At 47.0% G+C, this 17,629-nt stretch overlaps 1 protein-coding gene across 1 annotated transcript in view; it reads left to right on the top strand.

The window, feature by feature from the left end:
- NSD3 (nuclear receptor binding SET domain protein 3) overlaps positions 1-17,629 on the top strand; it is a 253,610-nt gene that overhangs the window by 192,774 nt on the left and 43,207 nt on the right. Inside the window, exons 15-18 of the mRNA XM_082255234.1 lie at positions 4,734-4,893; positions 10,410-10,612; positions 11,088-11,200; positions 14,268-14,537. Coding sequence (XP_082111360.1) covers positions 4,734-4,893; positions 10,410-10,612; positions 11,088-11,200; positions 14,268-14,537 — 746 coding nt within the window. The remainder of the gene's footprint in view (positions 1-4,733; positions 4,894-10,409; positions 10,613-11,087; positions 11,201-14,267; positions 14,538-17,629) is intronic.

Below are 17,629 nucleotides of genomic sequence, written 5' to 3'. Positions count from 1 at the left end.
TTCCCTCCCCAATGTCTTGTGACCCATTAGTGTTACAAGGTCTCAGGTGTGAATGGGGAGCAGGTGTGTTAAAATTGGTGTTATCACTCTCACTCTCTCATACTGGTCACTGGAAGTTCAACATGGTACCTCATGGAAAATAACTCTCTGAGGATCTGAAAAAAAGAATTGTTGCTCTACATAAAGATGGCCTAGGCTAGAAGAAGAAGACCCTGAAACGGAGCTGCAGCACGGTGGCCAAGACCATACAGCGGTTTAACAGGACAGGTTCCACTCAGAACAGGCCTTGCCATGGTCGACCAAAGCAGTTGAGTGCACGTGCTTAGCATCATATCCAGAGGTTGTCTTTGGGAAATAGATGTATGAGTGCTGCCAGCATTGCTGCAGACGTTAAAGGGGTGGGGAGTCAGCCTGTCAGTGCTCAGACCATACGGCGCACACTGCATCAAATTGGTCTGCATGGCTGTCATCCCAGAAGGAAGCTTCTTCTAAAGATGATGTACAAGAAAGCCTGCAAAAAGTTTGCTGAAGACAAGCAGACTAAGGACATGGATTACTGGAACCATATCCTGTGGTCTGACGAGACCAAGATAAACTTTTTTGGTTTAGATGGTGTCAAGCGTGTGTGGCGGCAACCAGGTGAGGAGTACATAGACAAGTGTGTCTTGCCTACAGTCAAGCATGGTGGTGGGAGTGTCATGGTCTGGGGCTGCATGAGTGCTGTCGGCACTGGGGAGCTACAGTTCATTGAGGGAACCATGAATGCCAACATGTACTGTGACATACTGAAGCAGTGCATGATCCCCTCCATTTAGAGACTGGGCCCAAGGGCAGTATTTCAACAAGATAACGACCCCAAACACACCTCCCAGACAACCACTGCCTTGCTAAAAAAGCTGAGGGTAAAGGTGATGGACTGGTCAAGCATGTCTCCAGACCTAAACCCTATTGTGCATCTGTGGGGCATCCTCAAACAGAAGGTGGAGGAGCGCAAGGTCTCTAACATCCACCAGCTCTGTGATGTCGTCATGGAGGAGTGGAAGAGGAATCCAGTGGCAACCTGTGAAGCTCTGGTGAACTCCATGCCCAAGAGGGTTAAGGCAGTGCTAGAAAATAATGGTGGCCACACAAAATATTGACACTTTGGGCCCAATTTGGACATATTGACTAAGGGGTGTACTCACTTTTGTTGCCAGCGGATTAGACATTAATGGCTGTTTATTGAGTTATTTTGAGGGGACAGCATTTACACTGTTATACAAGCTGTACACGCACTACTTTACATTGTAGCAAAGTGTCATTTCTTCAGTGTTGTCACATGAAAAGATATAATAAAATATTTACAAAAATGTGAGGGGTGTACTCACTTTTGCGAGATACTGTATGTAAATATTTCAGTGTCCGTATCCTGGACACAGGGTTACTTTATAAGATTTTTGTAAATGCTTAATTTGTAATTTCCTTTAGAAAATCAGTTTATGTAGACAAGCTTGTCCATCTTTTCTAATAGCTGCATTTTTTTAAGTATTCATCTCTGTTTATTACTTTCCTGAAACAGCCTAGAAATATTGGGCTTATTTCACATAAATCACTATTATAGTGTATAAACGACTATAAATCTTTCCCTTTTTGTTTTTAATCCAGAAAAGTGATTGCACTAATTTTTTATAGAAAACTAGAACTTATTTTTGATGCATAATAATATAATATTAATAATAATATTAATAATGCTCCCTGTGGATTTATGCTTACGATGACAATTATTTTTAGCCCTCTGCTTGCGCTGGCTGCTTTTGGCTTTGATGCTGAAGTATTACTTATAAGCTATGCCAATGTCTGTTGTGTTGCTTAAGCTTGAAATATATTTCCTTTAAAACACTGGTTATTGGACAATCTAAATAATGTAGGCATTTTTTAGAGGAAATATATCCTGCTGGGAGGTCTTTGTGGCTGTTGGGTTTTTTTTAATAGGAAAGGAAAGTGGATGTGTTCCCAAAGCAATTTGATTCTAGCTGTCATTTCTATTGTTTAAAAATGGACAGCAGGATCTGATTGGTTGCTGTGGGCCATGTATCCATCACCCTTCTCCTCCATTTGTACACAAGTGGCACTGTTTGATGAATTTTGTGTCTGGTGATAAGAGGGATTTTACTCCAATTGCTATTCATGGGCACCACAACTGGTGGATTTGGAAACACCTTTTTTAAGGAAGAAATGCTTCTGGGCAGAACATTGTGTATGTATGTTGCCTGGTGGAAAATGTTTCATTCCTTTTGCCAATTCAATAATGTTTATATAACATCACTGATTCATATATTCAGGATTACCTGTATGTCAATATTCTACTTACCTTTGTGCAATTTTCGGGTAATATTTACTGCTGTATATAACCTATAATTCAACCTATTACTATCTATATATCTTCCAGCTACCCCCTATAAACCACCCGTTCTCCTTTTCCCAATATGACTTTTTATATAGCCCTCCCCCTGCAATTTATGTATACTGTATGTGGCCATAATGTTATGACTGATCAGTGTATGTGTATATATATATTTATATATAATTAGTGTATATTGAAAATCTGTTTAATATACAAACTGATTAATAAATATTGCAATCCAAGTGACAAAACACTTAAAATACTCCTTCCCTTTACCTCCACTAATTCTCTATGTCCTTATCTCTTAACGTTTTAGAAAATGTATAAACTATTTCATTACAGCCAGCTATTGCAAAGTACTCAAGATGTGCATTGTGGTCATACAGTTTGTGGCTTTATTGTCAGTCTCAAGCTTCCAAATTAACCATTATTTAAAAAAAAAAAAAAAACAGATTTACTCAGATTGCTTGTGTGCATTACTCTTTGCTTGCTAGAGCTTTAAAAACGTTTTTATGGAGTTGAATGAGACAAGCAGATGAACCCTTTGAACATGTCAGAATTGTCTTCTAGAGCTTATGTAGTACTGGCTAATGCTGGCCATAGATGGATAGAGGTGGATAGAGGAATCCTCCCTGCTATGGCATTGTGTTCTGACAGCGGGGATTCTCTGTTGTCAACACACTGATCTGTGGGTGCAGACTATTGGCTGCAGCCATTAATCCAAAAAAAAAATTGCCAACATTCCTCTTCAACAGGAGTAGACCATTGAATCGACTTCTGTTTAGCGGGAGACTTCTGTCTGCTGAACGGGCCGAATTCCAAACTATCTTTGGCCAACTTAACAAGCTGTGAACTCTCATTACCCGTGTGGATTGTCTACTGTTTACATTTGGGGATTAGTTGTATCTCAAGCGATGAGTTCTACTACAGGGGCAGTGGGAGACCATTTACATTTGGTCAGAGGCTGGGCTTTAAAGGCTAAGTTCACCTATTTTTTTTTCTAAATTACAGTACCAATATAGCATTAATGTACTTATTTTGCAAAAATAAAACAGCTTTCCATTAATTCTAAACTGGCTTACCTCACTGTCTTCATAGCTGTTTAAACACACTGCTCGATTACTTCTGCCTTACTTCCTGGTCAGACTTTAGGTCATGACACAGGAAGTAGTTGCCCAACTGAGGGTAGATGATGCAGGGTGTGTGCTAATGAAATCAGTGGTAAACTCCTTCCTGTGTCCTGACCCAAAGTCTGACCAGGAAGTAAGGCAGAAGTAATCGAGCAGTGTGTTTAAACAGCTATGAAGCGAGTGAGGTAAACCGGTGTAGAATTATTGGAAAGCTGCTTTTTTGCAAAATAAGTACAATAATGCTACATTGGTACATAGAGGAGCTGCAATAAAAAAAAAAAAAAAAAAAAAAAAAGAGGTGAACAAAGGTGAATTTAGCCTAAAAACAGACTTTTTCACTTTGGTTTGAATGCTAATCGCAGGTGACCACTAGAGGGAGCATTTACAAATCTGAAATGCAAGAGTCACTTTCAGGTAAATGCTAGAGTAATAGCTTTATCTATACTTACTGACTGTACTCTGTAGTTTCCCTTTAATGTGTGAGCTTTGATTAATTGAAATAATTATTAGCTATGGGTAAAATCTATATATAATTAAATCTTTATGAATCTCTCTGATTTTGTTTCCACCAGGCATCATATGTTCATCCAGATATCCTGCCAATCATGTTAAAGACTCTCTGGCAGTTTAATAAGGATAAAGACTGGCTCACCTTCTTTGGTCTATGTGTGCTTCTTAGTCATGCTTTAACTATGCCACCAGCATCCACTGTGTTGATTGGCTGCTTCCTCATGAACACCAGATAATGTACAATAGAGCAGCTCATGCACAGCTAGTGTATTCACATTAACAATCAATTAAATTGTACAGGTTTTGCAGTGTTTGGCTATTTGCAAATTTATCTTAAAAGGAATTGCATGTGAAAACTACTCCCTTCAAGTCAAAATCTGGCAAAGCACATCTCTGAGTGTAAAACCATTTTTGTTTTGCCAATATGCATCTTAAATATGCATTCAGCTGTTTGGTGTCCCCCTTAGCAGAGCATGATATAAAAAGCCCACATGGACCATTAAAAAATACTAGTATCACCACTAAGTATTGTGAGCGTTTCTTAAAGAGTGGCATTCTCTGATTGCTTATCAGTTCTGCCCAGTCAGAACACAGTTGGCTCCTAATAGTTAGCTTGTAACCCTTTTGTTGTTTGGGTGTCCCAAGCAATGAAAGGGTTGGTATGGCACCCTAATCAGTGTTCTTAATAAGGTCTTATGTGTTCATTTGAGGAGGCGGCAAACTCCTATGCTGCGATTCGTGTCCAGCCGCCTTCCACCCTTCCTGTCTCAACATAGAGATGCCACAAGGATCCTGGAGCTGCAATGACTGTAGGACGGGGAAGAAGCTGCACTACAAACAGATTGTGTGGGTCAAGCTTGGGAATTACAGGCAAGTGCTGAATTAATGGTGTCATTGTGTGAATATTAGTGTAGACAAGGTACTTTGCCCTTCTGGTATGTCTGTAGCCAGTATTCTTAAGGGTTTAAGATACTTTGTCTATACAGTATATCACTGCTTTCTGTCTATGTATTCTAAAATATTATTTCTCTTACGTCCTCCGACAGTCGCCACCCCTCATAAGTCATCACTATTGGGTATCGACTTCCGCTCCGCAGGAGTAGCTAGGCATAAGACTTAGTTAAAAGACAAAAGCATTTAGCATAGACACACCCTTGGGGGATGTCCCACTGGTCAATACCCCCCTGCAGTAATCCCTCCCAACTCAGTTTGTCTCTGCCTAGCGTCAGGAGTAGTTAGGCTTCCCTGTGCTGGGGCTTCAGTCTCAGCCTTTCTAATCTTTTCTTTGATTTTTATTTGCAAAATGTCAGTTTTTTTCTTTGCTTTACTAGCTGTTTATTTTGTCAGCTTTAGTTTAGTCGGATCTTCGGATGAAGATGGATTCTGCGGAGCTGGGAATCGGACTGGCCGCCCTGGCTCTCCAGGGCAGAGGGTCAGATGGATACCCAGCCCGCCATCTAACGTTCGGCTATGGTTCGCCCTGGCGCTATGAACGACCCATCCCTGCTCGCAGCAGGGATGCAGCCTGTGAGGTGGCTACCTCACTGGACACATCTGCGGTCCTGTGATGCAGTGTCCTGCGTTTTTTGGCTGACGGCATTCCCTGTCATCTGAGGACAGAGGATTTCTGTTCATAGAGGCACCCCACGCCATCCGGTACAGGTAAGTACTTTCTGTGTGGGGACCTCTGTCTGGGGTGGCAGTCCTGTGTTGCTGTGTGTGCCCTCATGTCTGTGCGTTTGTGGGGCTCCCTGTTGCGATCCCTGCGGGGGTCTTCTTTATTACACTGCTGGCACTGTGTGGTGTGGGGGCCCCTCTCCTGTGTCACTTTTTTGTGTTTGGGAGGTGCAGACTGTGTGTGATGCGACCGCTGCGGCTAAAAACCGCGCGGTCCGCCATTTTGGATGTGGGCAGCATGTCTGGCTTCACTATGGGCTTTTACAGTTGCTTGCTATGTAGTGTTTTGGCGCCATCCGGCACCATCTTGTGTGTGGCAGAACGATCGTTCCGAGCACATACGGGCGGCCATTTTGCCAAAGCCTTCCATTCACTTCTATGGGCAGCGATTTTCCTTGGGCCTTGCAGCATATCGTTCGGCTTCTGACCTCACTTCCTTTCCCTCTGGAGCAGCGATCGGTGTGGTAACACTCTGTGGGGCTCTGCAGTCTCTTCCATATCTCTCTGGTCTATCCTTCCTGGCTCAGTTTTGTCCCTTTTGGGGGGTCTGTGTACACAGCGATTATAGCGGTGGGCTGCGCTATCCGCAGCGCTTTTAAAGGGCCAGTACTTTTACTCATTGTTTTGGGCAATGGATTTTCAGGACAGCAAATTCCCCCCAGTCTTGGTGGGGGACCCCAGTTCTGCTGAACCCCCCGTTATACCTAATTTGGGCGCTGGGTGGCGTCTTTGGTGTCAAAAATGGAGGCGCTGATGGCTGAACGTGCTGCTAGGAAAAGGCCCAGATTATCTTTCTCCTCTGATTCAGATGGTGATGTGGCTGCTGTGGCTGGCGTGCCCTTTTCAGGGTCTTGCTCGTCCCTGGACCCTGTGGGGTCTGAGGCGGAGGTGGAGGGGATTGATGATTCTTCCCCGAGGTCGCCTGAAGAACACGCACAAATGGATGATTTGATTTCTTCTGTGAATAAAACACTACATTTGGAGGATGAGCCCACTCCTCCGGCCATTGTGTCCTCATTTGGTACACATAGGGCCCGCCAGTCGGTGCAGGTTTTTCCTTGCCCCGTTGAGTTTCATCACACAGTGAATGAACAATGGCGCAGTTTAAAACGCCCCTTCACGGTGCCTAGTCGGTTTAAACTGCTGTACCCTTCTGCGCCTTCTACGGATGCGCGCTGGTGCGTGGCCCCCAAGGTGGATCACGCTGTGGCCGTGTTAAACAAGGCTACTCTGGTTCCCTCTAAGGATACACCGGTGTTCCGGGATCCTGTGGACAGGAGGTTGGAGTCTCTTGCCCGCCATGCCTATACGGTGGTGGGCTCTATGCTCAAGCCTATTTTTCGCTTCTGTAATGGTGGCTCAGAGGATGGTGGACTGGACTAAGGTGCTTAGACGCACTCTCATGACTGATTCTGCCCCACCTGCTACGCTGGAAATGGGTGACCAGATTCATCAAGGGGTCATGTTTTGTGTGCGATGCGGCCTTAAGTGAGGCCCCTTTAGCTGCACGCCTGTCTAGTGTCGCGGTGCTTAACCGTCAAATGATCTGGCTGAAGAGCTGGTCGGCTGACCAGACGTCACGGAAAACAGTGGCTAACTTTCCTTATGCTGGGTCTCGCCTTTTTGGCGAGGCTTTGGATACTTTGGTGAAAGGAGTCACTGGGGGCAAAAGCACTCTGCTGCCCCAGAATCCGAAGAACAAGTCCTTTCGCGGCAAGCGGGGTCCCGCCTTTATACCCACTCAGGAGTCCTTTCGTGCATTTAAGTCACAATTCACGGGCAAACCCTTCAAGGGCCAAGGTGGCCAGAAGAAGCCCTGGGCGGGTAAGCAAAAGTCCGGCCATCCCGGCACGACGACTCAGCCCTGCCTGAAGGGACACCCTCACCCGTTTCAGGGGTGGGGGGACGTTTGCGCGGTTTCCCTCAACCTTGGCTGTTCCGTATTCCGGACAGGTGGATTCAGGAAATCATTCGATCAGGATACCAGATCGAATTCCTTTTACGGCCGGCGGACAGATTCTTTCCCTCAAATCTTTATTTGACCCCAGGGCGTTTACAGGACCTGCATCAAGCGGTGCAGGACCTCCTGGTCCAGGGGGTGATTGTCCCGGTGCCTCATCGGGACAGGTTTTGTTTTTTTTACTCCAATCTGTTCACTGTACCCAGAAAGGAGGGCAAGGTGCGTCCTATCCTGGACTTGAAAGCTCTGAATCACTTTGTGCGATTCCGCATGGAATCCCTCCGCTCAGTAGTGGCCTCCCTGAGTCCAGGGGAATTCCTGGCCTCTATTGACCTGAAGGATGCGTACCTGCACATCCCCATTTTCGAGGGTCATCAGAGGTACCTTCGGTTCGCCATTGCGGGGGACCATTATCATTATCAAGGGTTTTTACCAAAGTGCTGGCGCCTGTTCTGGGCCTGTTGAGGGCACAGGGCATTGCAGTCTTGGGATATCTGGACGATCTCCTGTTAAGATCGAGTGCCAGTCAGAGCCTGACGTGCAATCTGTCCACTACGGTACAGACGCTAAAGGAGTTCGGTTGGACCATCAACGTTTAGAAGTCGACGTTGTCTCCTTCATTTTGTCTTCCCTATCTGGGAATGGTTCTGGGCTCTGCTCAAGCTCCGGACCCTTCAAGACGAGGTCAGGTCCCTCAGGAACAACCAGTCCTCGTCGCTCAGGACCATTCCGTCATTCCGTCCGTTGCTGTGGACGGTGATTACTACAGATGCCAGCCTGTCAGGCTGGGATGGAGTCCTGGGCAACCTGTCTGCCCAGGGCACTTGTTCAGAGGAGGAATCCTCCCTTCCGATCAACATATTGGAATTGAGAGCGATCAGACTCTGTCTCTTCCAGTGGTCGGATCGACTTCGGGGCCGTCCTGTTCGGGTACAGACGGACAATGCTACCACGGTGGCTTACATCAACCACCAAGGGGGCACCAGGAGTGCCCGGGCGGCCCGTGAGGTGACCGACATTCTGTCTTGGGCCGAGACTCCTGTCCTGGCAATTTCGGCAGTTCACATTCCGGGTGTGGAGAACTGGCAGGCCGACTATCTGAGCCGCCAGACCCTGGACCAGGGGGAATGGTCCCTACACCCGGAGGTCTTCCAAATGCTGTGTGCGAAGTGGGGATCCCCAGATGTGGATCTGTTCGCGTCTCGGCTAAACCACAAGGTGGAAAGGTTCGTGGCAAGAACGTGCGATCCGCGGGTGGACGCCTCGGATGCGTTGGGGGTCCCTTGGCATCAGTATCGTCTGATGTATGCCTTTCCTCCGTTTCAACTATTGTCCAGGTTCCTTCGCCGGCTGGCCTCGGAACCGAACTTGGTCATTCTGGTGGCACCGGACCAGCCACGCTGGTCCTGGTACGCCGACGTTGTTCATCTGGCGGTCGAGCCTCCTTGGAGGCTACCGTTGCGAGAAGATCTACTGTCTCAGGGACCGTTCTTCCATCCTGCTTTACAGTCGCTGGCTTTAACGGCCTGGCTGTTGAAAGCCAGGTCCTGAGAGACAGGGGTCTTTCTCCGGAGGTCATTCCTACTTTAATCAAGGCTAGGAAAGCCTTGTCTGGTAAACTTTATTACTGTACCTGGAAAGCTTATTTTGCCTGGTCCAGGGGGTTTTCTCCTCGCTCATACTCGGAGACGAGAGTGTTGGCTTTCCTTCAGACTGGTGTGGACCAGCGCCTGATAAAGGGCCAGGTTTCTGCTCTGGCTGTTCTTTTTTAACGCCCTGTGGCGTCTCAATCCTTAATTTGCACCTTCATTCAAGGTGTGCGACATTTGGCCCCTCCCTTTACCTCCATGGGACTTGAACTTGGTTCTGTCCGTGTTGCAGCGTTCTCCCTTTGAGATCAGACAGACCATTGAACAGGTCTATGCTTTGAAGGAACGGGTTCCGCCCTTCCCTGTTAAGGCGCACTCTGCCAGGTCATTGAGTACGTCCTGGGCCTACCGGCTTCAGGCCTCGGTGGCCCAGGTGTGCAAGGCTGCGACTTGGTCGTCGGTGCACACCTTTTTCCAACTTCTATAAGGTGGATGTTCTGGCGTCAGCTTATGCCTCCTTTGGCCGCAAAGTTCTCAGTGCGGCAGTGCATGGGGGACCCTTGTTTTGTTGTGGGTCCCTGGCTGTGGGTTTTGCTTTCCTGGGCTGTTGCTCCTGTTGAGCCTTTTTTTTCTGTTGCCCAGAAGGTTCTCTTACTATGCGTGTAAGGTTCCTTTCTCTGATGTGGGTACTGCGTTGCCTTTTATACGGTTGCGTCTCCCACCCCTCATGTCTACACTGCTTTGGGACATCCCAATAGTGATGACTTATGAGGGGCGGCGACTGTCGGAGGACGTAAGAGAAAACTGAATTTTTGTAAAATCTTACCGTAAAATTCCTTTCTCTGAGTCCTCCGACAGTCGCCGCCCCCGCCCCTGCCCCTCTTTTGGGGGTTTTTCTTGTACACCTACTGCTATTCTACCAAACTGAGTTGGGAGGGATTACTGCAGGGGGGTATTGACCAGTGGGACAGCCCCCAAGGGTGTGTCTATGCTAAATGCCTTTGTCTTTTAACTAAGTCTTATGCCTAGCTACTCCTGCGGAGCAGAAGTCAATACCCAATAGTGATGACTTATGAGGGGCGGCGACTGTCAGAGGACTCAGAGAAAGGAATTTTACGGTAAGATTTTACAAAAATTCAGTTTTTGCTTTTTTTGTTCAGGTGGTGGCCAGCTGAGATCTGCAATCCAAGGTCCGTCCCACTCAATATCCAGGGGCTGAAACATGACATAGGAGATTTCCCAGTTTTCTTCTTTGGTTCTCATGATTATTATTGGGTACACCAGGGTCGTGTCTTTCCCTATGTAGAAGGGGATAAAAGCTTTGCAGAGGGCCAGACCAGTATGAACAAAACGTTTAAGAAAGGTTAGTATGTGGAATGATGAATGGAAATGTAACCTCAAACACTGTTTCTTCATGATGGCTACCTCAAACTCATACAGTATATACTTTGAATACAAGTTTATAAGAGAGCGCTAATTCAGTTTAATTTATTTGCGGCTTGTTTTGGAAGGAGTGGGTAAGACATATAATCGCAGTAAGGTTTTTTACTATTACTGTCAGTATATATTTCCATTTACTTTCTATTTGATTACCAGGACAGGAGGTAACTGTGAATCTCTCCAAGGTAACATTAGAATAGGGAAGGGTTAGAGCACCTGTAGGGTTTTTGTTGTTGCCTGTGTTTCAGTTGTCGAAGTTTCCTTATTTTTCTATTGTGTAACTAGAAGATGTCTTCTAAATCCTGTAAATATCATGGTTAATCATTGTGCAAATGCATACAGTATACGCATTCTATATACATTTAGTGATTCTGCCTCTGTTTTAATGTTATGTGCAGCTCTGGAAGAGGCTGCTAAGAGGTTCCAGGAACTGAAGGCACAGCGGGAGAGTAAAGAAGCACTGGAAGTTGAGAGAAACTCCAGAAAACCACCCCCATACAAGCACATCAGGGTATGAAACCATGAAAAGGCCCTCATTGGCTTTACTTTGACACTTGCATGCTCATATAATGGCTTGGTGGCCAAGTTCATTTAGTAAACTGGAAACACTTTGCAAATGTTTTGAGACTCTTCTCAGTAGGCCTTGTACCACTTTCTTCACAAGGCAAGGAAAAAGAAAACTATACACTTTGTGCATTCGAGCTTGCTTCTCTATTCCTGTCGGATTAGACACAAGCTTCAAGTACCATATAGCAAATATATACTTTGTGCTACCCACTTTTCAGAGCTGTTGCTCAGGTCCTCTAAATATTGGAAAAAAAAATCGTTTGTCTCATAGCAGAGTAGGGCTGAATGATAGTCGATGTGATATCGACTATCGTTCTGCGTGCGTGGGCGATATTCATATAGCTGAAGACGCAATATTTAGCCTAGGCAGGGAGAAGTCGGGACTCAGGGGGAGGAGGACAGCTGGCAGCCGACACATCCGTTTTGCTTTCGGCTGTGATCGAAACTCCGCCCCTCCAGCCCCATGCACTCCAGCCCTCCCAGCTCTGCCTCTAGTATCCAGCCAACCATTACTCTGCCCTGCTCCGCCCATTGTCTCTCCTGGCTGCATCGGGGGCGGGATCAGGCTGTAATGTTTTGTAAATAGATTCATTGGAGAGACAATGGGCGGAGCAGGGCGGAGTAATGGTTGGTCGGCTGGAGACTAAGAGGCAGAGCTGGATTGCATGGCGGCGGAGAGGCTGCAGAGCGCTACAGTGCAAAGCAGCAGGAGAGGGGGGAGAGACGTCCGGAGCATGGCGGAGGAGCACTGGGGGACAAAGGCTGCTACCGTACTACTGCTGGGGACACTTCACTCAGCCCGCTTCCTCTACACTCCGGCTCCGACACAAGGCTCGGGCTGTCCGGGCGGGAGAAGTTCTACAAGTGTGGCGGATCCCCTGGCGGAGAGCTGAGCTCTGCTCACTGATCCCTCCTCCGGAGACTGTCCGGGAGAAATATCGCAATATATATAATTAAAAACCAAATATCGCAATGTACTTTTTTCCCCAATATTGTGCAGCCCTATAGCAGAGTCCCTTCTACACCAGTTACATATTTCTCATTTTACAGTTGCATTATCTTAGAAACCAGATGCCTATAATTCATTTACAGCTAGGCCCACATGGCAGTTGTTCACATCTGCACACTTTTGGTTAGTTGTGAGTGTGGGGCCTTTAAAGTCCTGTCTGCTGCATCTTTTAATGCAATTTACAAAAAAAAAAAAAAAAAACATAGAAAGTGGATTTCAGTGGTAATTCAAGTAAAATGTTTAAATTTAAAGATGGCAGCCCTTCTTTCTTCACACCTGCAGAGCCAGGCTTCAATCACACCCTCTCTGTACTCTGTTTCGACTGATGTTAAAATAAAAAATGTCCTTCCTGCTAGTTCAAACCCAGTCTTTGTACCTTATTCCTTTTGGCAGTCATTGATCAAACACATTCCCTGTGTAATAATGCATCACACATATCAGTTTTATTATGCAAGTCATAGGAATCATATACACCATGTTTCACCTGTATCACCTACAGTCCTGGTGCTCGTACATCCCAATCCCTATTCCACCCACACTAAGGGGTTCTGAAACTAACTGGCTTCTTTAGGAGGAAGAATAGTGGGAACTGCTTAGTTAAGGGCGGAAGAAGGTCGGAGGTTTAAAGCCCCAGTAGAAGCCGGTTTGTCCAAGGTTGGTGGAAGAAATGCTGGAGAAAGTCTATTAGTTAAGCTCGATCAGCAGGACCGCAGAATAGTGAGACTGTACGCAATACATGTAAAACACGGTGGATATGATTCCTGTGACTTATATAGCAAAACTGGTATGTGTCACACCTTATGTCAGGGGTCTTCAAACTTTGGCCCTCCAGTTGTTCAGGAACTACAATTCCCATCATGCCTAGTCCTGTCTGTGAATGTCAGAGTTTTACAATGCCTCATGGGACGTGTAGTTCCGCAACAGCTGGAGGGCCGTAGTTTGAGGATCCCTGCCTAATGTGTTTGATCAATGATTGCCAAAAGCAAAAGGTACAGACTGCCACTGGGTTTGAACTTGCAGGAAAGAAAGTTCTGATTTTGACATAAATGGAAACGTAGTACAAACGGGTGCGATTAAAGCCTGAACCTGTGGTGTCTATGGGGAGAAATGAGCACTGTCATCTCTAAATTTATGCTAAATCTATCCAGATGGTGATCTTGCTGGCAGCATTGTACATCCTTTTGTTGTTGGACTGTTATGTAAAATGCAAATGCAACGACCTAAAACCATGAAAGTGTGTACAGGTCCTTACTGTCTTCAGACACATTTATCTAGCTTTTCCACAGCCTTGTTGTATACATTACTTAGCAGGTTGATAGAACAAGCACATCTTTATAGCCATTATAACATATGAATAAAGCTACAATGCCAGCCCTCTCAAGTAGGCTGTTGTAGGTAATATCTGAAATTGCAGCTCACAGGCAGTAGAGCCTGGATGCTTGTTATCTGCATGTATAGATTTAAATCATTTTGCTCCAAGGTTGTATATCTAGTATGTTCAGTTCAAGAAACCTTTTATTCTTTATAAAATAAATAATCACCCTGTCCCATGTAAAATTAAATTAGTCCTTCGTTAAACCAGGCATTTTAGTTTTAGATCCTTGGCGACATTAAACCTTTTATTTAGTAGGGAAAGGAAGTCCTAAAAGTAGCACATCACAGCAAAACCCTGTAGGGAGATGTATGACAGCCTCAACCCAGGCTCCAACCAGACCAACATACCAAATTTTGATTAAACTCTGGGGCAGAGTGAAACGCGTTGGGAGCATGGCCTGGTTGGAGCCCAGGCTGAGGCTGTCATACACCTACATAAAGGGTTTTGCTGTGATGTTCGACTTTTACAATTTTCTTTCCCTACTAGATGTTTTGAACTGGGGTGAGCTCTGTCCTTGTCAGCACTCCTAGCAGTTTGTCATGCGAGAGGACCTGGTGGAGCCTTGAGCAGTTTTTGTTGTCAGTTAACTGTTAATGGTGTGTTTTGATTTTTTTTTCCTTATTTTAGAACAACAAACCTGTGGGGAAAATTCAGATCCAGGTGGCCGATATCTCTGAAATACCTCGTTGTAACTGTCGTCCCACTGATGAATCGCCGTGTGGTCTGGACTCCCAGTGCCTGAACCGTATGTTGCTTTATGAGTGTCACCCACAGGTTTGCCCTGCTGGGGAGCAATGCCAAAACCAGAGCTTTACCAAACGGCTTTACCCGGAGACTGAGCTCTTCCGCACCGAGAGAAGAGGCTGGGGCCTTTTGTGCAAAAGAGATATTCGAAAGGTAGCATTCTGATGAGTAGAAGAAACTTTTTTTAACTTAAAGTAGAACTATAAGCAAAACTTTTTTTTTATTTTGGATAGGGCAAGGGAGGGTTATAACCCCTGCCAGATTTTGTTTCACCATCTGTGTGCCATTGTGGAGATTTACCTTCAATATCTGTCCCAGATAAGGAAAATTAAGGGAATTTGTCACCAGAACTAGTGTCCCCATTGGAAGATTTCCCCTCTATTACCTTTCTTGGGACAACCCAAGATTTGGAATTTTCTTTACTTTCACTTTCAATGATAGTGGTAAACAGGACAAATAGAGAGGGTGAATCTCCTTAATGGGGACACAGAAAGCAATAAAAACTGACAAGCGTTCTAATCCCTCTCCACTCTATCTTGAAGGTTTAGATTTCCATACCTAACAGAAATGAATACATTAAATATTTAACTAAAAACATACATTTCTAATATTTCGCGGATCCCACTATGTTTGGTCATCTCCTGTCTTCTTATTCCTGTTAAAGACTTCATTGGCAAGATTCCTTCATTGCATTTTCTCTTTTGTTCATTAACAGACACAGCTCTTTATCTTCTTGACCATTGGGTTATACTGCCCCCTACAGGAGTATGACACTAGGCAGGAAAAAGCTTGACCACGCTTATGTGGCAGTCCCAGGGAGTATACTCCCACTCTCAGCTATAGGCACGGCACTCAGTTTTTTTCTGCCTAGTCAGGAGTAAGGACATAGTTCCTTGCTGGGATCTCAGGTCCTGGCAATCTTTATGCTTGAATGTTTTTTTTGCCTATCTTTGTTATTTTGTTCCTGTGAGAATCTACAGTCAACTACCGGACTGGGCGACAGACTGAATAATCTAGATCTAAAGGGTCCCCCCAGTCTGGCCAGCGAGTGTGCGCAGGCTTCAGCTCCGCACTAGGTTGGCGACAAAATATCCCCACTGGACGGGGCTGGCCTGCGAGTTGAACGCAAGGGCGCATACGACTTGAGTCGCAGCATTCCTCCTAGCCGACAGCCACCCATATTCCGATGGAGCGGTGGTCTGTCAGGAGCGGTGCCCACCCTGTACCTGGTGTGGTAAGTAGCTGTCCCCCCTCTTCCCCTGGAGGGTTTTGGGGTGGACATGGGCCCCTCCCTGGGACAGTGGGATCCCCGGTTTCCCCTCCTTCCCCCCCAGCCCCTCTAAACTTTCGGTGGTCACTGTGGGTCTTTCGGCCCCCCTCCCCCCCTTTCCTGGGTGAGGTTATGAGCTGGCTTTTGCCACATGCTCTTAAGGGGGGGGTTGTTGGAGTTGCTGCTCTCCGGGTTTTTCCTGATGCGCAACGGGGGGTTTAGCAGGGTTCCCCGCCACCCTGGGGGTTGGTGACTAGGGCAGGGATGTCCACTGGGATCACTGCTGCAGTATTTGGGCTGGGGGAGCGGCTGGTTTAGCATCCGTGGGTGTGCACCGCACATGGCCGGATCCTGCCCAAAATTTAAGCCCGTGGCTTTGCAGCCTACTGTTCGGGAGCTCTGTGGGGCGACCCCAGTGAGGGTAGCTGAAGCCACTACCCTCCGTTTGGGCATCCGCCCTCCCTTCCGCTACCTCTGGGTGGTTGGCTCTGCAGGGGCTCGCACCCAAGCGGCCTGGCGTCCACAAAAATGTAGGCCGTGTCTTGTGACCTACTAGGTCATGCGGCCGGGTTGGGTGCCTCCATGGGGGGCGGCCCCAGTGCGATTTGCTGAAGCTCCCTGCCTGGCTGGGATCCGAGCACTTGCGGCTGGGCCTCCACAAAAATTTAGGCCATGGTTTGCGGCCTACTAGGCCATGCAGCCAGCTTAGCGCCTCCCTTGGAGAGGTGGCACTGTGGGGGCGGTTTATTTTTTTGATGGCAGCCATGCCACCATTATTGTGTAGGGCAACTGCCCCTTTTTAGTGCTGCGGGCCCATCAGGGTACCCTGCGTGTGCATCCGCATCGCGGTGGACGGTCCCCTTTTAAGGGGGCTATTTCCTATTATAGTAGGTGGTCCCTTGGGCGGCGTCCCCTCTTTGGGATCGCAGTCGGTTGCCCTCCCCTTATTGGTATGTTTTCCAGGTGAGCTTAGTATATAGCGTCCCCGGCCCTCCCCTGTCTTATCTGTCTCTCATCAGATCCTGAATCTGTTTTGCCTGCCATGGACGCGAGTCACGCTACTGGGTCTGCATCTACGCACCCTGAGTTCTCAGATAGTTAGAATGATTTCTCTGCTCCTCTAGCCACAGATGGAAAGGCGCTGGTGGATGCACTGATTGTGATAGGAGGTCAGAGGCTCTGGCGCCCCATATGTTCACTGTGGCTGGTTCGGCACTTACTATTGCCCTGGTGTCGCAAACTCTGACTGAGTGGACTAAACATTTACGCCAGGACCTGGAGGGTAAACAACTTCCCTCTGCCTTTGCGGAGCTGGTGGATCAGTTGGTCCAGGGGCTACAGTTTATCTGTGATGCCTCTTTGGCTGCGGCTTCTTTGATTTCTAGGCTGTCTGTATCAGCAGTGGTCCTATGGGCGTATTATCTGGCTGAAATGCTGTTCTGCTCACCAGACTTCTAAGAAGGCCTTATCGGATCTCCCCCTTGTAGGGGATCGTCTGTTTGGAGTTTTCCTTGGATGACATAATTCGGGGTCTCACAGGGGGGGAAGAGTACTCTTCTGCAGGCAACCAAGGGCAAGGAGCTCCGTCGTAGATGTGAGCCATTTTTTTCGGCTCATATTAGGCCTTTTTCATCTCTCAGGGTCTCAAGACTAGGGATCAAAGCCCTTCAGGGCCTCCATTGGAGGTTCCTAGAGGACCTTGTCTGGCAAGCCATGAGCAGGCTCTTCCAGACCTGTGGACAAGGCTTCCTCTGCATGTAGGGGCGTCCCCATCCGTATCTGGGGTGGGGGGACGTCTTCGCTGGTTTCCAGATGCGTGGACCTCCCTGGTACAGGACAAGTGGGTTCACTAAGTCATTTGATCCGGCTACAAGATTGAGTTTTGGTATTATGCTCTGAAAAGGTTCTTCCCTTCCAACCTGCACTTGTCCCCAGATTGCTTACGGGTCTTTTTGGGGCAGTGCAAGACTTGCTA

Source organism: Pelophylax lessonae (genome assembly GCF_965119305.1).
Source record: "Pelophylax lessonae genome assembly, chromosome: 4".
Taxonomy (NCBI): Eukaryota; Metazoa; Chordata; class Amphibia; order Anura; family Ranidae; genus Pelophylax; species Pelophylax lessonae.
The sequence above is the reverse complement of the archived record's forward strand: the minus strand, read 5'-3'. Positions and strand labels throughout refer to the sequence as shown.